The sequence below is a fragment of the Pan paniscus genome, chromosome 8 (genome assembly GCF_029289425.2).
Source record: "Pan paniscus chromosome 8, NHGRI_mPanPan1-v2.0_pri, whole genome shotgun sequence".
In the NCBI taxonomy this organism is placed as follows: domain Eukaryota; kingdom Metazoa; phylum Chordata; class Mammalia; order Primates; family Hominidae; genus Pan; species Pan paniscus.
The window spans coordinates 87,115,057-87,136,267 of record NC_073257.2 but is presented as its reverse complement, the minus strand read 5'-3'; the positions used below and the strand labels follow the sequence as shown (position 1 = coordinate 87,136,267).

Below are 21,211 nucleotides of genomic sequence, written 5' to 3'. Positions count from 1 at the left end.
AAAATCATCCCTAATTCCTGCTTTAGAATCAAGAATTTTCCTTTCTCACATATGTGACATTCAAGTTATACACCTGCCAGACTTATTCCATTACCTTGCATATTCCTGTGGGTAAGGCGAGGAGTACCAGGTTTGGATTTCATATTTACCAAATTCAATCACAGAAGGGTACCGGCCACAGTCTTCCACCCCACTCTCACACTCTATTTTCTGTCAAATAGAAAGAAAAGGAAAATAATAATATATATACTTCACTTACATTTTGGTTCTTTCACCAGTGACTATCAAAACTTATCAAGATCAGAACACTAATCTTAATTGTGAATTTGCATGGCCTTAAAACACTATAGACCCTTATGAAATAGGTTGGTGCAAAAGTAATTACTGTTTTTATAATTTTCAATGGCAAAAACCACAATTACTTTTGCACCAACCTAACATTACCTTTGTGTAAGATTCACAGCAAACGAATACCCTAAGAAACAATATAGCAAAGGAAATAAGTATGGTATAAATACATACAAATGTCGATAAAACTGGATTTAACAATCTGTTGTAACAGATTAGAAATTAGGTGATTATAAATGATGTGGCCATTACACAGGCTTATTTATTACAGATGCTTACAGTTTCCTATTCCTCCACGAGGTAGTATTTATCACAACTGTAATTAAATAATCAATTGTGAAATCTGCAGCTTAGCATTTGTCTCCTCTTATTTCCCTTATTTCCATGTAGTAAGCCACACGAGGTTAAGAACTCTGCCTGCCAGATTCACTGTGGTATCCCTGGTGTCTGGTACAGTGCCTGACACAGAACAAGAATATTTCTTGAATAAAAAAAGCCAGTTTTACCATGTTGGAATGAAAAAACTTTAGAATTAGCAGTATCTTTCAGATAATGGCCTACTGTTCATGTTTACATATGAATGTCAGAAGTAGGCCAAAAAAAGATAATATTTAAGGACTTCGAATCTTTTTTTAAAAGAGGTGGCATCCTGCTGTGTTGCCCAGGCTGGAGTAAAGTGGCCATTCAAGGGCACAATCCCACTACTGATCAATGTAGGAGTTTTGACCTGCTCCATTTCCAACCTGGGCTGGTTCAAGGACTTCCAACCTTAATAACTGGGGGAAATCTGACATTTATCTTAGCCAAAGGAAAGCTGATACAAGGCATCCTGACAGATCAGGGCAGAATGAGGGTTGGAAATACCCAATAGCTAGCTCTGAAGGTAGAAACTGTCAGGAGTATTTAGCCCAACTGGCTGCTACTAAAAATAAAGCGTTAAGAGCCTACAGAAAACCCCTTCCCCACAAAACAGGAAGTGGGGTTGGGTAGGGAGTCTACCTGACCACACTGGTCATAGAAACCGAATGTAGTCACTGACAAAACAAATTCACAATTCATATTAGATTCGTCTTTGAGAAGTCTGACAGCCTCACCTGTCAATATCTGGGTGGTAATAACGTAAGCAGAATTAAAGTGGAATCACTTAAAGAAATTACTGGACAATAAAAATAAAACTGACTACAACCGATTGTGAAACAAAATATTGTTTTCATCAATGCAAAAGAGCTAAAAATATGAGACATTTTTCATATGGCTGGCCATCTGTGTTGGAAGAAACATCGGTGAATTTAACAGTGATGTTCTTCCTTTTGTTAATGATTTTAAATTGTTATTTTCTAAATTTAGGCAAAACTCATCAGAAATCTATTCCTTCACACCTAGAAATGTTTTCCAAAATCTGCCTCAACTAATGCTACTCTGTTTTATTTTGTGAGACCAGCTGAGTCCACACCTACTTTTAAGAGTGGCGACAATTCTACTAAGTCATTGCTTTTGAATGTACAGTCAGTAAAAATGGGCATGATAACGGCTAAAGAATCACAAAGGATGTTGAAAGGGATTCTCTATAAAATCAACACAGTAATTCCATATTAATAGTTAGAAGCCACATCTTATACTTGCTACTACAATGTGGGATCCTCGCCTTACCTCCCAAGAAAGTTCCTGGGCCTGCTTAAAAACATCCAAATCCTCTTCTGTAACGACATCCTTGTTTCCAATCACATTTACATCTGCACTTTCTTGTTTGATGTTTATTTTTATTTCAGTATCTGTCATTTAAAACCAGCAGAAAGTGTATTCACTGACTTGAATCATGAGTAACCACCATATATTACCAAAATGGCACCAAATTAGCATACTGGGCAAATAGGGATTTTTTTTAAAGCTTTATAAATAAGCTTTTACATCTAAGCACTGCTCATAGATCCAGCAGTATCCTTTCCCTGCTATACTCAAATTTTTATTTGAATTTATCACTGTCATCTTTTTACAGCTTTAATAAATATGAGGGAAAGTAAGAGCAATACAAAGTGAAATCATATTTTTCAACCAAGATTAGAAGTTTTATCAATGTCTAGTTATAGCATTCCCATTATCAGTTTTGAGATAATAAATTCTATCACTTTGTCCAAATGACACACTTTCGGTTTTTGTTTGATAAAGGGTAGCAAATGTAATGGGCCAATTTGTTCAATGAAATTATGAAATCCGTTTTCTCCCTAAGGTGGATACACACACAGACACACTCACATCCAAAAGCACACATCACAGAGTCACAGATCAGGCTTTGCTGAGACGGAAGCAGGATGAACTTTGTCATGAGAAAGCAATGGAGCAGAGGGAAGAGCTGAAACACCCCGTTGGAAGCACTGACAGCACACAACTGAACAGCGCTGTGGCTGCAGAGGCGACATGGGGGAGAGCATGGCAGAAGCATGGCAGTGGCTACTCATGCGGGACTACAAAGCCATAAGCAATGCTATGAAGGCATCTGGGGGTCCTAGTGTCACTACGAATGGAAATAAATAATAAAAGGTGGGAGAGTATTAGTTGGAAAAACAACATTTTGGAGGTTTAGTCAGCATTAGAAAAAGGTCAAAGTTTCACTGCTTCTGTATGAAAGTGAAGTGAGAACAAGAGAAATAGCTAAGACCTATGTGACAAATAGGAATTGATTGGTTGATTTTTTTCGGGGTTGGGGAGAAAGGGACGGGACGCAGGTTTGGTTGGAGCTTTGACCTTTTGCTTACCATCATCCTGATCAGGTTTAATCCTTCCGTCTGTCAAGCTCCCCTTCCCTGGTGAGGGGGTCCCCATCTGAGGGGTCACTTTATATTTTAATCTGCCTAGCATCCTGTGCTTTTTAAGGAAAGTTGTTCGCTTGAAGTGAGCAATTGCTTTAAAAATACTTCCTCTAGCCATCCCCCAGCTAGAGGAGGAGGAGTGAGAAATAAACCGACTTCTAATATCTCTTTTGCCAAAGAAGTGGGCTTTAGATTTTGCCGTGGAAGATAATTCAGTTTTACGACGCATACGTTTGGGTGGTGCATAACTCGGGTGTCCCTTTTTGCGAGACTGTCCCTGAGTGGTATAGATATGAGAAAGCCCATCAAAGAGTGCCTTCAGCTGGCTGTTAGTGGTAAGGCTGCTCAGGGAGGGCACACTGCACTGGCTGGAAGAACTCTGGGGAGAGGGAGAAGAAGTGGCCGTGCTGGACTTTTGTGAACTGGGGCTCTGACCGGAGATGGGGGTTGGGGGTGGAAGTGAAGAAGGTGGAGGTTTTAGCTTTTGTGTGGTACCTGTAGCCAACACATGAGAAGTGCATGACTGTTTCTGAGAGACCTTTTTCCTTGGACGATAGTGCTTTGAAAAGTCTATAATTTCACCTCGTGATCTGCGACCATCAGGTGATGGTGTAAAAAACTTAGTAAGGCCATCAATGAGCCCTTTGGTTTTCTTGTTAACTTTAAGTGTAGAGGCAGAAATGTAGGTGGAGGTGGTGGTGATTTTGGTGGTGGCACCAGGCCGAGTGGGGTCTGTAACAGCCAATCTGCTGCTTGAGTCCTTCCCAGATGCAGCATGACCAGATGAAGGTGTGGTACAGACTTTAGTCTTTTGACCCCTACCAGGTGACCCCCTTCCTGTGAATGCATTCATGGATCCTTCATCACTGGTTACAGACCTAGGCAGAAATTTAGAGAATAGTATCAGCATTTAATAAATAGAATTATAAAGGTATCTAAAAACAAATTTATTGCAACTAGATGCATTCAATGGGCTTAAACTTAAGAACTGTATTTTTTGTGTGTGCCACCACCTAGATGTTTCTCTGTTGGAAAGGCAGCAGCAACTGCATTTACATGTCATGGTTCTTCCAGGGCCCATCCACCAGGTACTGGAAGAATCCATGTGGACCCAAGGGCAATATAAGCAAGAAAAATGCTGAAGAGACTAAAAGAACACCCAATGCTTTAATTATAATTAAATAAAAACAAGCTATCCTTTGGTGTTGTCACAAGTAGTTATGATTTCCTGAAATGTCTTTTTTAAAGTATTAGGAGGAAATAAGTCATATGTGTTATCCAGAAGCAAAAGAAGAAGCTTATCTAATCTCTAGTTAAAAGTAATTTTTAATTCAATTTGCAAACTTATATAAATAGAGTTTGGATATGGCTATAAATTTGTACTTTTTTTAAAGAAAACATAAAAAGACATCCTCTTCCTCTCAGCAGTTTGTGCTTAGGATGGTAAGATAACCAATAATACTCTCTTAGGAGAGAAGACAATTAACTACAGCATAAAATATTGCTGAAAAAAGGACAACAATAGCAAAAAACTGAAGAAATGATTAAAGAAAAGCTACAGCGGGTCAGACATGACATGGAGAGTCTGGTGAAGAAGCGGCACATTTACCATGGTCATTATCAGACACTTGGCGTCAGAATCTTTGTACCCCGGTTCTGCCCATACTGTTGAGTAGTTCTAGAAACTAGAGGTCACTCGCTAACACAGCTGCTTACATGAACAGCGGCCGACTGTCTTCACCTCAGGCTAGGGTTTGCGAAGCTACCCATTTTGTAGCAGAGTTTTATACAATAGAGAAACATTTGCAGATGAATTATGACAATGCTGGGGCCCAAGAATGTACTTTCAAAATGATCAATTTAGCTGAAGGTGAATAATGACAAAATGAAAGCCTTAAAAAGATACAATACGGAATTATAAAAATATCTTAAGTAATTACAAATACAAGAGTATATTTTAGTGATCATCTTGTATACAAAGATTTAATGACCAGATTTCAGCTGTTAGTTGAAGGGGAGGTAGGTGCAGCTACCAGGCTCATCTGAGGTGGCTCTACTGCCAGGGACTCTGCCTGGCACCACCAATTCAGCCAAGTCAGGTGAACGCTAGAGATCTCTAGTGTCACTAGAGACACAGTGAGAGTTACCAACAAGGAACTCATCCAGGCTAAAATGTTTCACATCAGAAAGCTGCATTTGGATTGTATCTGGAATCGATTGCCCAGAAAGGATAATATGCTTATAAAGCATGTAAAAAGGAAAACTCCCTAGACTGTCTTAAAAATTCCTAAGCTCAAAGGACAATTTTGGACAAACAAAAAGTTAGGATTGGTGCCAGATGCAATTTTCAGCTGTGTCCTCTGTTTAGAAAGTTTATATCCTAATTTGGTTTTTTTAATTGGGCCCTGAGGATATGGTCCCATGTTAGGAACAATGCTTACACAGGATGAATGCAAAAACATATAATTTCTACCTCAAATGATACTACCACGAAAGATTTTATTCATAAATGTTTCATGTTTGCCTCTAGAAATTTTTTCAAAATCTATTGAAAATGTCTACTGGTTAAAGGGTTTTTGCAAAGTTTCATAGAAAACTCTAGAAAGGAGCCTGCATTTCTTACTTCTTCTTAGGAGATAAAGGTGCGGGAGAATACTATTTTTCTGAGAGCAAGTAAGATAGTGAGAGCAGCTTCAGATAAAATTAGGGGAAAAGGAGTAAGCAAGGGAGTGAGATTCTTGGTGTCTGTTCAAGGTGTGTGCAGAGCATGTATTCTTTCTCCATCACAATGACCCTTTCACTAAGCCCGAAAAGATGGTGGTAGTCTGTTGGTAGAACTGCTATAGATGTGCAAGTCTACTGATTCCATTCGTAAACACCTTAATGCTGATAGTCAAATCTATACTCTACACAGGTTAAAATAAATTCATTTCACCTCTTATCTTTTCTCTGCTTTTCCAACTAACTCCTGCTAAATGCTCTACTGGGCTTTAATGGCAATTATACAGCAACAAGATAATGAAAATGGGGTTATCATAGTAGATTTCCAGGCCACCGCGAATATATTATTTTATATATATGTCTGCACAAGTGCAGTTGTCAAATAATTCTGTCTAACTCTTCAGAGGTAAGTGGTCATCTGCAGGTTTTTCAGAAGCTCCTATTTCATAAAAGAGATCTTAAAAAGTGGTAATGCTACATTACTATCAGAAGAGAGAGGTATTTTTCTAAAATGTTATCTGGAGTGACAAAAGAGATTTGCTATAGACATGGACAAATCCCTCTCGTTTTAAAATTCCTATGAAAATATTTACATAATTAAGCTCTAATGCTCAGCCAGTAATAAAGTAGGCTGAATGACTGTTTCCAATTCTTACATTCTGCTTCCATCCTGCTGCTTGAAAAATGTCACTTAGTATCACAGCTACTGCCAACAGAAGACCCCAAAATGCCAATGGTAATTAAAAATGTTATTTTCAAAAAATTTCCACAGCTTATGCAAAAGGAGAAGTATTTTTCAACCCTTGAGTTTGAAAAAATGATGCCAAAAAACCCCTAAAGGAATCTGAGAGAATAACAATCACCTATATTTTAAAGCAAAACATAAATGATTTCTTTTGATAAGATCTCAACCTACAACAATCGTTGCTTTAATTTATTTTTCGGTCGTCCAATGGGTTTTGCATATCGTCGTTTTATTTGTGCAGCTTTCTCATGAAGTAGTTTTCTTCCCTTTTTCTTTGGTCTGCAGACTTGGCAAATCCACATCCCTGAATTAATATATATATGAGAAAAATATTTTAATGTTTCATTTTAAGAGAAGATATTAAATATAAGTTGTAGCTGTAATAAGCTGCTCAAGGATGCCTGTATGCTGAACTTTACTCCAAAAAATGCGTCATTCCCTTTGTCATTTTCCTTAGGAAGCCATCACTAAGGTCAATTTCCCCGGAGTGAAGGTGGTGAGGGCAGAGGTGGCCCCTCTCTCAGAATCCTTCCATAAAGCTGTTCCCAACATGTCATTAAGCCTCTCACCAACACATAAACACACATGAAAACTCGCCCCTGTCAGATATTATATCTTTTGATTTGAGGGAGACATTTTCAAATCAGTCCATTTTTGGAATTTCTAGAAGAAAAAAAAAATTGTCTTATCATCTCTTTCTGGAAAGTTCCAACACTAAAAAAAAATATCAGTATAAAATATAATTTTAAAATTTAAAATAAAAGTTTTGAGTACTGCAGAACTACAATGATTCAAACTATACATCTAGCATAGAGAAATAGGTCAATGGATAAGAATGGAAAGACCAGAACAACCGAAGCCTACAGAAAAGTTTAGCATATCAAAAGGTCATATTTCAAATCAGTGGAGAAAGGATGAAATGATTCAATAAGCATGATAGAACAAATAGCTATCTATCTGGAAGAGGAATTATTTCCTATCCTTTACAAGAATAAATTCTAGACAGATGAATATTGTAATATGAAAAAATAAAATGTTATAAGTACCAGGAAAGATATGTGGATATTTATATAATCTAAGCATGACTGACATTTAAAACTGAAGCCATAAATAAAAAGATTCATGAATATGACTACACACAAAAAAAGAGCTTCTGCAAATCAGGAAGAAAAAGGTAAAAATCCCAAGAGAAAAATGATTAATGGATAAAAAGAGGTACTTTAGAAAAGATGATATACAAACAGCCAAGAATAAAACACAAGAAATGTTCAATCTGACTACTTAAAAAGAAATAATCAGACATATTTCTATTATCAAACTGGTAAAATTTTAAAAATAATAATACTCTAATCAAATCTAAGATACTGTATGATGCATCTGACTTCAAAAATATTAAAACATTAAAAAAAAACATGTGTCTTAGACTCAAGGAGATATAGTAACGGTGAGTACTGGTCACAATACAGGAAAATAGGTATCCTTCTATACTGCTGGACAGCCTGAAAACTGATACAGCCTTTCATGTATCTAGCCTTTGATCCAACAGTTCCTCCTCTAGGAATTTATTTCAAGGAAATAATTGTGGATGGAAAAAATTGGAAACATTTGTAATATCCACCCTAAGGGACTGGTTAAATAAATTAGAGTTCATTTATATAGGGGGTTGGAAAATCAAATACCTCCAGGAAGGACCTAGATTGTATAATATATGTGACTGAAGCAAATTGGAAAGTAAGACAGCAGGGAGTAGTGAGATTGTGGCAAACTGGAGCACGCACGCACCACCCAGAGGACTCAGATTCAAACTTGTAAAAATATTGTGCCAACAAAGCATATCTGTGACCCATAGTTGCCAGGTTTGTAATCCCTGCTCTATACTATGGAGTTCTACATACTTCTTAAAAACTATGTTTAGGAGAATATTTAATGATGTAGGGGATGCTTATAATCTATTAAGAGGGAGGAAAAAGTACATTACAAAAACATGTACAGAATGTTCCATTTCCCTTCAAAGGGTATGTGAAGGCAGAGAAGGAAATTTCCAATTCATTTTTATTTTTATTCCTTTTTTGTCTATCTGTACTTTTTAAATCTTCCACAATGTAAATTATGGATTTTATAATAAAAAGGCAAAGTTATTTTTAAATGTTTAATATATTGCAAAATGAGGGGAAAAGGCTGAGCTTAGCTGATTTACACAATAAACAGAAGAAAATCCACATTCCATCAGACACAATCAGCTATAAGATCATTCAGATGCTTGTGTTCAAAATATCAACTAATGGCCAAGAAAATGGTGATGGCTTCCTGTTGTAGGACTTTGGAGTCACTATCATCCTCAAAAATATAAAATTTGTTAAGCTCTTAACACTGTGCTGAATAATATGGAAAGTGTTCTAAACTTTTGACCTTAATAATCTAATCTTATTCTAATAGGGGAATGGTTTGGAGAGAGAGATGGTCTTTTCATCCCTGGGTCTGAATTAGAGCCTTTATTTTATATATATGTATATATATACACATATATATATGTATTTTTTTCTATGCTTTTATACTCCTCTATTCACAACCTGTGCTAAACTCAGAAGTATAGGGAAGGTGGGAGGGATGAAAAAAATGCTTAAAGAACCTGTATACCTCTGAGCTGTCAGACCTCAGGACAAAGCTAACCAATATGTAATAAAATACATTTTTAGTACAGTTTAGAAGTTCACCTTTTGGCATTCTGGAAAGTGGTGGGTCACAGCATTCCATATGAAATCCTCTATCACAGGAATCACAAAAAAGCATATTATCCTGTAATATAACATATTAGAGACTCATTGAGACTGAAACCAACTGTAAAAGGCCAAAAATTCTTTTGTTACTGGATTAACATTAATACAATATAAGGAAAGTGCACCAAGATCCTGGTTGCAGTTTGACATCATGTGTATTTAAAACTTTAGAAAGAAAGTAGCCATACTCTATAAAAATGAAAACACCTTAACACTGGAAATTAGCGAGTTACCTGGAGGCGGATTACGGGAGCCATACTTACAGCATTTCTGCCTTGGACTCTACAGGCACTGCATGTCTTGCATTCGATGCACTGCCACCTTAAGGCCTTTACATTTGTTGTTAATTCAGGACAAAATTTCAAACAGGATGGGTGTCCTATGAGAATAAAAAGCAAATTGCTTGATGGGAATGGTGCCTTTGACTTTTTTAAACTCCCATTCCCTAATATTTAATAGATAGCTGATGAGGCTAGCCAATGAACCTTAGGAACTTGAAAATGCCAACAGATCAGAGAATCCGAATTACAGATTTTCCTTTCTGCCTTTTCCCCTTGCCTTCTTTCCCTGTGTGTAACAAAATGACTGTACGAATGTTTTCCCTAAGAGAACTTAATTTATACCAATTCCAATCTGAAGCCTTTGAGAACTTGAAGATAACACAGGCTCAGGCGTTCTTACTCCTGCACCTGTACTTGCCGTCTTCATCAACCACCATCTACCCAGGGGGTCCTGGTTTGCCACACACTGAGGGGAGTTGCCAAAGTTCAAACAATTCCTGCTCTCTGTGTGTGATGAAATCATAAAACTCAACAGATAACTAAATAAAAAATTGAGGCTGCTTAACATAACTACAGATGCCCTCCCTCACCCAAATCCAATAGCACACAAAGAACATCCCATTGCTGGGCTAGACAGAGGATATTCCATTGCCATCTTGCCCCTGGGTCACTGAGTTTAAACTCTGGAAGCAGGAGCAGAAAACAGTGAATTTGAGAGACAGAGTTAAGAAGCTGAGAGATCCAGGTTAAACAGGACCCACCAAGAAGTGTGGCCTCAGCAGGTTCCCCCATTTTCCTGTTTGGGGCACACTTTTCACCTAGCAGCGCTCCACACACCAGGTCTTACTGCTCACTTCACAGAGGAAAACTGGAGACCCTGAGGGGCAATGCCATTCAAAGGAGCCAGCCATGAGCCAGTGTGTAATAGATTCCTCCAAGAGGTGTGGGGAGCGTGAGCCTAGATTCTTTGGAAGGTTGTACAGTTTAAAATCTAATGGTCTTTTATCACATAAACCCGAAGAGATCTCCAAACTTGATTTTATTTTTTTAAACCTGGTCTTTAAATAGTAAGAACATTAGTAAATCCCATGTGAAAGAACTTACAACCAAGCTGCAAAGGAAACCTGAGGGGTAATAAAAAAAAGCAGATTCTGCAATTTCAAAACTGTTTTATAATTTCCTGACTTTGGCAGGCTCATTGTTTAAATATGTATTTTGGATTGCTGCCAAAAAGGTCCTCCTCCCTAAAACTTAACAGGTGCTTCATAAAATTCCACCCACCAGGAGATTTGGCTTTTTGAAGTAAAAACATTCAAAATCAATCACCAATACCGTTAATAAAAGCACACTATTCCTGAGTTAAAAAAAAAAACTCTAAACATCTGTATTTAAGATGTTGAGAAAATAAAATATTGTCACAGGATTATGACCTCAGGCAGGAGAGACACCCAGGCAGATGCATTTAACCTGTGACACTGTTCTTTTACGAGGCTTCTCTCATTCAAATGAATGCAAGGAAAAAGTCTGAATAGATAAAAATGGTATCAATCTCCTCTTTCTGCTCAGGAACGGCAAACAAAGACAGCTTGCTTGTCGACTTCTAAGAAGCACACTGAAGCGGGGAGGGGAGAGGTCTACTTTGATCAGAGCCCTCCCCTCTATCCCCTTATATAGTGAGGGGGGTAAAAACTTAACTTTTAAAGAACAGCAATTTAAATTCCACCCTTAAAATGGGTCCCATCAGCTTAAAAGTATACCACTTACTTCCCCCCTCTTTTTTATTACTTCCTGTAAGGCATATATCATGGGCACATATGACCTCAATTTCACGCACTGAATTTTTCTCTACATTCAAATCTGCTTTTGTACTTTGTGACTTAATATTCAGTAACTAAGGTAATTCACATCATATTACAGCTTACTATTTATTCTCACAGGTATCTTATGAAAGACAGACTTTTTAATAATTATGCAGTTTGAAAATTAGTGGATTTCAGCCATTTTCAATCAGGGGCAAGGAATATTCTTTCTCTTAATGGTTTCTCTCACTTTAAGCAATACTGTATCTCAACTACTACTATTTAAGCTACCCTATCAAATTCTAAAATCTTCAGCCTATCTTTCCTTTAGGCAGCAATCTTACCTTTATTTAGCTCAAGAGAATTGGCCATAGATCCCTTACAGTTCTAAATTTCTATGATTCTGTAAAGGATGCTGAGGGATGAAGAAATATTTCCATTTTATTTTCTCATGGCCAACTTTAAAATAACACAAAAGACCGTAACGTGTCTTGATATACTACTGCACAATCTATAGTAATTAGATAAAGGGAAGCAATGCTACTGATCAAGTAATTCCTTACCTCTGGTTTAGCGATTTCATAAACTCAACAATTTCCTCTAACACTTTAATTTTTTTTTTTTTTTTTGAGACAGAGTCTCGCTCTGTTGCCCAGGCTGGAGTGCAGTGGCGTCATCTTGGCTCCACCTCCCAGGTTCACGACATTCTCCCGCCTCAGCCTCCTTAGTAGCTGGGACTAGAGGCGCCCGCCACTACGCCTGGCTAATTTTGTTTTTGTATTTTTAGTACAGACAGGGTTTCACTGTGTTAGCCAGGATGGTCTTGATCTCCTGACCTTGTGATCCACCTGCCTCAGCCTCCCAAAGTGCTGGGATTACAGGTGTGAGCCACAGCGCCCAGCCTATTTTTTTATTTTTGAGACAGGGTCTTACTCTGTTGCCCAGGCTGGAGTGCGGTGGCAAGATCACGGCTCACTGCAACCTTAGCCTCCCAGACTCAAGCAGTTCTGTCACCTCAGCCTCTCGAGTAGCTGGGACTACAGGCACGCATCACCAAGCCCAGCTAATTGTTTTGTATTTTTTTGGTAGAGATGGGGTTTTGCCATGTTGGCCAGGCTGGTCTTGAATTCCTGGCCTCAAGAATCCACCAGCCTTGGCCTCCCAAAGTGCTGGGACTACTGACACGCCCCACCATGTCCAGCTAATTTCCTCTAAAATTCTTGTTCTCTCTGTTGACACATTTCATGGTGCTTTGTCTTTCTGGAGTTTGTTTTACTATTGTATTTTGCAATTTATCAGATTTGAGAGCCATAATACATATTCATTCACTCATTCAATTTTACACAAATACATTGTCAAGTACTAGTAGCTTACAATAGTTTTATCTAGCAAAACCAAAGGAATACTATTTAAAATTAAACAAGCACCAACGGAACTACAAACCAGTGGAAAAGCTTTTTGGAGAAAGTACTGAGGAAGAAAAAACACAGGCTCTGTAGTAAGCACAACAACAGCAGCGCCCCAGCCATCTGTGCTCTAATTCCCATAACCTGTAAACATACTATACCTGTTGTAGCAAAAAGAACTCTGCAGAAGTGACTAGGGGTACAGACCTAGAGATGGGGAGTTTATCCTGGATTATCTGAGTGGGCATGATTGATCTAATCACATTAATCCTTAAAAGCAGAGAACCTTTTACGGACTTGGTTAGAAATGAAATGGGAAAAGGAGGAGGAAGGGTTCAAAGCATGAGAGAGACTCCACCTGCTATCACAGGCTTTCAAGATGGGGAGGGGGCTGCAAGCCGGGGAATGTGGGTGGCCTGTAGAACCTGGCCATGACCTTCACCTGACAGCAAGAAAACCAGGATCTCGGTCCTGTCAACACAAGGAATTGAATTCTGCCAATAACCCAGATGGATAAGAACATGGATCCTCTCCTTCCCAGAACTTTGGGAGGCTGAGGCGGGTGGATCACGAGGTCAGGAGATCAAGATCATCCTGGCTAACATGGTGAAACCCCGTCTCTACTAAAAAAAAAAAAAAATACAGAAAATTGGCCGGGCGTGGTGGCGGGCGCCTGTAGTCCCAGCTACTCGGGAGGCTGAGGTGGAAGAATGGCGTGAACCCGGGAGGCGGAGCTTGCAGTGAACCGAGATCACGCCACTGCACTCCAGCCTGGGCATCAGAGTGAGACTCCATCTCAAAAAAAAAAAAAAGAACATGGATCCTCACTTAAAGTCTCCAGAGAGGAGCCAGCCCTGCTGATACCCCGATTTTAATCTGGTGAGACCCATGATGGACTTCCAACCTACAACTATAAGATTAAAAATGTGTTGTTTTTAAGCCACTAAGTCTGTAGTAATTTATTCCAGTAGCAATGGAAAACTAATAACGACTCAGACACTAAGCCCCTCAGACTGGCTATCTGACCATCTATCTGTCCATCTCTCCTTCCTTCAACTAATATTTAATGAGCACTGGATACAGTGAGGAAAAGGAGAGGCATGGTTCCCACCCTTCCAGATCACATAGCCCAGCAGGAAAGACAAACATTAAACAAGAATGAGCATTAATGCCTTACAATGGGGTGGCTTAGGGATATGGGAGAATCTAGCAGGAAGTTAGAGAAAGGCCTCCCTAAAAAAGAGACCCAAAAGATGAGTGTGATTGGATGGGACCAGAAGAGGGGAAGAGCAGGGAAGATGGCATGAACAGAGGGAGAGATGAACGAGGTATATCCAAGGAGAGAGAAGTTGTTCAATGTAACCAATGTGCAGAATGTGAACAGAATAGTGATGTAAGATGGGGTTAAACCAGAGCCCAATCCAGAAGTTTTTGGGGGCTATATTAAAGAATATGGATTTCTCCTAAGAGCAACTGATAGCCACTTATGAAATTATGTGATCAGATTTATAATTTAAAAAGGTAACTTAGGCTATAGTATGGAAAATGGATTGGAGGAAAAAGGGTGAAGCCTAGATTGAGGTCATTATAATAGCAGATCTGAGTGGGGCTGGCTGGTGGGGATGCATCGATAAATTTAGCATTCAAGATACATATTATGATTTAGAATCAATGTGTTTTTGGTGATTCCTTGGTGTGAAAGAATAGGACAGAGGATGGCTCCAAATGTCTAGTTTGTGTAACTGAGTGAGTAGCGAATGGTGTGCCATTTGCTGAATGTAGGAAATCCTCCAGGAGAGGTGGGATACTGTTTGTTTGCTGGGATTTCTGTTGTTATTGTTGTGGCTGTTGTTTTGGGTGGAGGAAGCAGTGCAAGGTTGATGAGCTGTTCTGGATATTAACTTTGAGGTGCCTTGGGGGTAGACTCGTTGGAAAAGCTCTATAGTTATTTGTATCTAGGGTCAGAAGCTCAGTAGAAGCTACAAGGCAAAGTAACAAACACAGGGCCACGACAGACATCTGAAGAAACATTTAGGGAATGGAGAGAGGACCAAGGGGCTAACAAAAATATGTGGAAAGAAGTGGTAGAGAAAAAACACAGATAATATGGTGTCACAGGGGCCAAAGGAAAAGAACACTTCAAGAAAAAAGATTCTCTACAAGATCAAATATGACTAAGAGAAATTATTTGGTGTGGATTAAAAGATACCAATTAGATTTTGATAAACACTTAAAAACGATCATTAGATTTTGCTACAAAGAGGTCACTATTACCCAGACAAGCACAGTTTTAGTGAAGTTACATCCCTTTGGATGGTCAATCATGCTTTGGGCTTTTGCAGGGATGGGGCTCACCTTCTTTCCCCCAACCCTCCATCTTTTCTGCTTTGTTTTTTTATTTTTATTTTTTGAGACAGAGTTTCACTCTTGTCACCCAGGCTGGAGTGCAGTGGTGCAATCTCGGCTCACCTCAACCTCCGCCTCCCGGCTTCAAGCCATTCTCCTGCCTCAGCCTTCCGAGTAGCTGGGATTACAGGATGCGCTACCATGCCCGGCTAATTTTTTTTTTTTTTCCTTTTTTTAGTAGGGATGGGGTTTCACCATGTTGGCCAGGCTGGTCTTGAACTACTGACCTCAGGTGATCCACCTGCCTTGGCCTCCCAAAGTGCTGGGACTACAGGCGTGAGCCACAGCGCCTGGCCTCTTTTCTTCTTTGGATCATATCTTTAGGTTTCTTTCTAGTCAAGAGTCTTCTTTCCAACCTAATGATTCAATCTGCATCTAGTCAATGTGAAACTGGATGACTAAGCAACCAACTCCTGGGGTGACCTTAAGAAACTAGTGGTCTTTTAAAATATTTTTATATGTCCATATATCCATACACTGCCCCTACCAGTTCCCTCCATGAGCATGCAAATTTTGTTCAGGGTTAACACACAAATAAAGACAAACCCAGGAAAGACTTCAGGTCTCCCAAGGGTGCACTGATATTCTACTCCACGGCTCTTGCTCCCTTTATTGTACAAAAGGGATTTCTCTCACTCACCCAGCTGCATCACAGCAGCCTTTCTTCTGTCTCCCGTTTCAATGAGCTTCCACTTAGAATGATGCTGTAATTTTGAACTGTACACTTATCTTAGATTTGCTAATTTGAAAACACACATGCACACAACTCATCTGTAAGTAAGATTTAACCACCCAGCAATCTGAGCAGCAGACACAAAATTTCATTTGGTATAATATCTAATACTTATGTGAAGCTAATTAAAGATAATTTGGTCTTAATGAGGCAAAGAGAATATAACAGTGTTAATTTCAAAGTAGGCTGATCCATGAAAGTCAAGTAAAATCATTTCTAACACTTCCACAGACCTAGACTATCTGATGATTCCCACATTCATATTAGTGGCTGGAATAATCCTTCACATTTGTCTCATGTTTTACAGTTACTGATCATCTTCCTATCATTTTCTCACTGGATCCCACAATAGCTCTGTGGATGGAGGGTGCAGACATTCTCCTTTACACCCCACAGATGAGGAAAACCAAAGTTACACACCCAGCAAGTGGCGGAAGAGAACTGGAACCCAGGCTAGGGACACCACATTCAGAGCTCCGGGCACTACATACCTCACCTCACGTTTTTACTACATATAAACTTGAATGATTTTTTTTTTAAAGAATTTTTAGTAGAAAAAAAAAGCTGTTAAAGAAAAATACTGCCCATTTAAAGCATCGAGCCCCTTTAAAAACAGATAAATTTCTAATTGGCTTTACTTTATGATGTAAGCAGAAGGATACATTTATTACTCTCATCTATGAAATCTAAGCGGAGTCTAAATGTGACATCATATGAATGGTACTTCAGATAGGGACGACTGAAAAGCATCAGGCACATATGGGAAACACATTTAAGAATGATCCTCCCCACAGGCTGCCATCTATATTTCCTTTTTCTGGTTTTATGCTGCTATGGGTATTTTTTCACATAAACAACTTACATTTTGGGATCCCTTTGAACATTATGAACAGTCTCAATTCAATCCCAGAACTAATAGACTCTTCTGAGAGTGAGAAGGCAGCCATTTCCATAAGGTCAACTAGGAGTCCCAACTAATCTGTAATTCCCACTTGAAATGCTGAACTGTGACAACAGGGCTCCCGCCATTATTTGAGGACACTATTGAGGTATGCTGGCCTATTGTTTTCTTTTTTCCTTAGAATTACCAAGGTGTCAAAACAGAGCCTTAGAACCACAAGAACCCCCAAACTCCCTAAAATGAACTATATTTTATTTTGACCCTTCAATTTAAAGAGGAAAAAACAACAAAGTCTATTCTTCTGATTTATCAGATGAATAAATATGTACAAAGCATTTCCCTGCGTTAGGAACAATAGTTTTTTTGACTAAAGCAGCCAAATCCAGGCTGGCACAGCACACTCAAGGGAAGATTAAGTGAACTTCAACACTAGAGCCGGATCCCATTGCAGAGTCCAGAGAAGCACTCTGAGGCATCCTCTATCCCCAACAAAGAGACATGGTGACCCCAGGGCTTGAATTTCTGCCATGACCCATACCTTGGCCCCAAAGCCTCTGGCTCTCTCCACTTGAAGACTGGCTCACAAAACCACACCAGCCACATAAACCCTCTGGACAGTATCCTCAAGTCATTATTCTCCATTTGTTAAAAGAGAAAACAAGAGGATATTTTTGAACAGAGAAAACATAACACTGTACCTAAACACCCCTGGCTTTACCCTGAAAAAGTCTGAGCGAAAAGTAAGAAACACCAGGGGAAAGAAATTTTCAGTGACCTCAAACATTAAGGAGATCAACCTCCCCTCTGGCAGGTCTTCAATCCGGGAAAGACAAAGGGAGATTGATTACATCAGAAAATCTAAGATCTACCTGTTTAGAATTACACCTTTATACCCTGTGAAGGAGGCCTTGAAGTTATGATCTAGAAGATAATGATCTCGAACTTCTTATCAACTCAAGTAAGTGTATCACCAGAGGTAAGGAAATATATGAAGGGAACTTTTCTTCCCACATTTAAGTACGTCTTTAATCTGTCTAGGCACCCAGACAAATAGATCCTAAAGAAATAAAAACAGGGAAGGGTGTTTTTAAAGTACCACCTTAAAAGCCACAAAGGGTAAACCCTAGACAAGTGAACACCACTAAATTGATCAGGCAGTTACACAAAAGAATAATTCATTCAGAATGAGCCTCATGAGAAAACCCAAAAGATAACGACAGAGTCAGAACTGATGAGTGAGGCACTACCTCACCAGCATAAAACAGGGATATCGTGGGGCTGAAATGTATTAAACTGAACGTACAGATAATGTTTCCATGCCCTTTTGTCACTATCCATGATGCCATGGCCAGGTAAAAGAATTTTAATGAATCTGTAAAGCCCATCAAAAAGACTGTCAGAATGCATTTTTCAAGCAGGGTTTGAAATGTCTTATTTCCAAGGCTCTCCCTTCTAGTCAGCACCTGAAAGCTGCTGAACCACAAAGGGCCTATCACGTTAAACCTTCATATAAGGAATAAGAATCATTACACAACACTGTCATTCCTCAGCATGAAACATTTCTTCTATCCAACCATCAAGCAGCTGTCATAAGTGATGATAAGATTTTAAATTACGTGCAGCAATCAAGGATAACAATATCAAACATGCTAAACCATAACACTGCTGACATTTGTAGTACACTTACCATAGTTCTGCAGACCTTGTGCCAGGCTGTTTACTTGTGCCCTCACATTTCATTCCCATAAAACCCAAGAGGATGGTGCTGCCATTATCTCTAATTTTCTAATGAGGAAACAGGGGCTCAGAATGATCAAGTAACTAACTCAAGGTAGAGGAACTGGGCTATGGCTGGCTCTTGAGTTTGCTCCTAGCCAGTATATCTCAAGACTTCCCAAACAAGAATTAGCTATGGTGTTCTGTCGATTTTTGTTTTTGTTTTTTTTTTTTAGAGATTACTATAACTAGAGAAATAGTCATGAATTTTAAAACAAGACTTTGGAGAAAAAAGTTTGGGTAGTCTGGGGAAAAAAATTTGAAGATTAACAGAAAAAGCTTAATTTTTACTTATTTTTTGCTATTAATTTTTAAAGATGGGGTTGTACTCAGCTTGAAAGCTTAGAATTCTCTACATGGAATTTACCTATAATGCAGACATCTCCACACTGAATTACCAATGCTGGTATAAAATAAAAGCTTAATCATAAATATGTATAGTATTATATAAGCATATATAATATCCATATGTCAGTACTAACATACTCACGCTTTTTTCTCTATTCCTTACTTTTTCTTTTAAAATTTAAAGCCTATGCTATTACCATATAACTGCCTTAAATAACAATACAGTTTTAATAGAGAGACAAATAGCATGAAGCTATGATAATGGGAAGTCATTGTACAACACATAGGAAAAACACAACTTACCACTACTGCCACAATCTGCACAAGAGAGGAGTTCTTCTGGTTTCTTTTCACGATTTGATTCTTTAGTCCCCAAACAGAAGCTACATATTGGAATGGGATCAGCACGGGGCTATGACAAAATTAAAATAAAAAATACTGTCACTTTTCCATTTCAAAATTAAAAACATTAAAATCAAAAGCTTCTTACATTTTTCACTTAAAGCTTCTTCTTTAACAAAGAAAAACTGCTAAATAATGTATTTAAATAAATACTTTCTGCTAGTAAAAAAACTCATATTATTTTTGAGACGGAGTCTCGCTCTGTCGCCAGGTTGTAGTGCAGTGGCACAATCTCGGCTCATTGCAACCTCCACCTCCCGGGTTCAAGCGATTCCCCTGCCTCAGCCTCCCGAGTATCTGGGATTACAGATGCGTGCCACTATGCCTGGCTAATTTTTTGTATTTTAGTAGAGATGGGGTTTCACCAGGTTGGCCAGGATGGTCTCGATCTCCTGACCTCATAATCCACCTGCCTCAGCCTCCCAAAGTGCTGGGATAAATCTCTTAAATTATTTGACACTAAAGTACTACCTGAATACATTTCAGTATAATGTATGACTCAGAAGTCATTTTTATTAAACCAGTGAAATCTAATACCTTTATATATTATATAGCTTGCCTGAAATGAACATAATTAAGGATTCATTGGACATCTCAATTGTTTCTATTATCTATATGCTTAAAATAAATTATTCGCTCAGCATTAGTCTATGAATATCATGTATAGACTGTTAAGACTTTATTAAATATTGCAGCACAGATTGCTATTATTCACCTACTAAATATTTGACATAAAATATCTATATGTTTTTAGGTGACAGAATAATAGAATGAGCAGGATTCTGTGGGACACTTGAAAAGGTCATTATTAACAAGGCTTTTGTGGCACGAAGGTCTTCAAAAGTAAACCACACCATACCAAACAAAAAAGATAAACCTTGAATCTCTGATATTCCCACCTTATTTATTTATTTATTTATTTATTTATTTATAGACAGAGTCTCACTCTGTCGCCAGCCTGGAGTGCAATGGTGTGATCTTGGCTCACTGCAACTTCTGCCTCCCAGGTTCAAGTGATTCTCTTGCCTCGGCCTCCTGAGTAGCTGGGACTACAGGCGCGTGCCACCAAACCCGGCTAATTTTTATATTTTTAGTAGAGATGGGGTTTCACCATGTTGGTCAGGATGGTCTCGATCTTCTGACCTCATGATCCGCCCGCCTCGGCCTCCCAAAGTGCTGGGATTACAGGCGTGAGCCACCGCGCCCGGCCTGACATTCCCACTTTATATAAGAAACAACAAAACATTTGTCTAGTCCCCTAGCACCCTTTAACTCTCGTATGAAAATTGCTTTTAACAATGTATAAATCTACATACATTTTAGTATTTCCATTGTTATTTACTACTATCAGCAATGCTAGTATTCCCATCCATAGGAATAGCTGACAGTGCCTACAGATCTGGTCACATTATTTTCAACAGCCAAAACTACGAAAACTGTAATTTTACCGCATATTCCAAGCCTTCACACATGTTGTCTGCTAGCCATCTGAATGTTACTATGATGTCTCTATATTTGAATCTCATGAATCAAAAATTCAGAGCAAGAACACCCAACGTAAATTAAAAACAAGATTTTGCTAGGTCTAACTCTCTAAATATACATCAGCATAGAATAAACTTCATTTGTTCAGCCACTCTAGCCCAAATGCCTAATGCATTTCCTGGTGCATAGTAGGCACTCAAAATATATCTGCTAACTGAATACATGAAGGAAATACATGCTAGTTAAGAACAAAAAAAATCAATGGTTATAATGATT

The 21,211-nt window shown here is 38.6% G+C and overlaps 1 protein-coding gene across 16 annotated transcripts in view; it reads right to left on the bottom strand.

Moving 5' to 3' along the window:
• Positions 1 to 21,211, bottom strand: part of KAT6B (lysine acetyltransferase 6B) — a 207,005-nt gene that overhangs the window by 53,202 nt on the left and 132,592 nt on the right. For 5 of the 16 annotated variants that reach the window (XM_063607772.1, XM_034930890.4, XM_034930888.4 and 2 more), the window contains 7 exons: positions 19,352 to 19,460; positions 9,662 to 9,777; positions 9,336 to 9,417; positions 6,793 to 6,925; positions 3,978 to 4,033; positions 1,999 to 2,120; positions 95 to 210 (listed from right to left, as the gene is read on the bottom strand). In XM_063607772.1, the coding sequence (XP_063463842.1) occupies positions 95 to 210; positions 1,999 to 2,120; positions 3,978 to 4,033; positions 6,793 to 6,925; positions 9,336 to 9,417; positions 9,662 to 9,777; positions 19,352 to 19,460 (734 nt within the window). Of the gene's footprint in view, positions 1 to 94; positions 211 to 1,998; positions 2,121 to 3,101; positions 4,034 to 6,792; positions 6,926 to 9,335; positions 9,418 to 9,661; positions 9,778 to 19,351; positions 19,461 to 21,211 lie in introns of those variants that run through there. The other 11 variants (XM_063607769.1, XM_057298933.2, XM_063607770.1 and 8 more) reach the window with 3 other exon arrangements.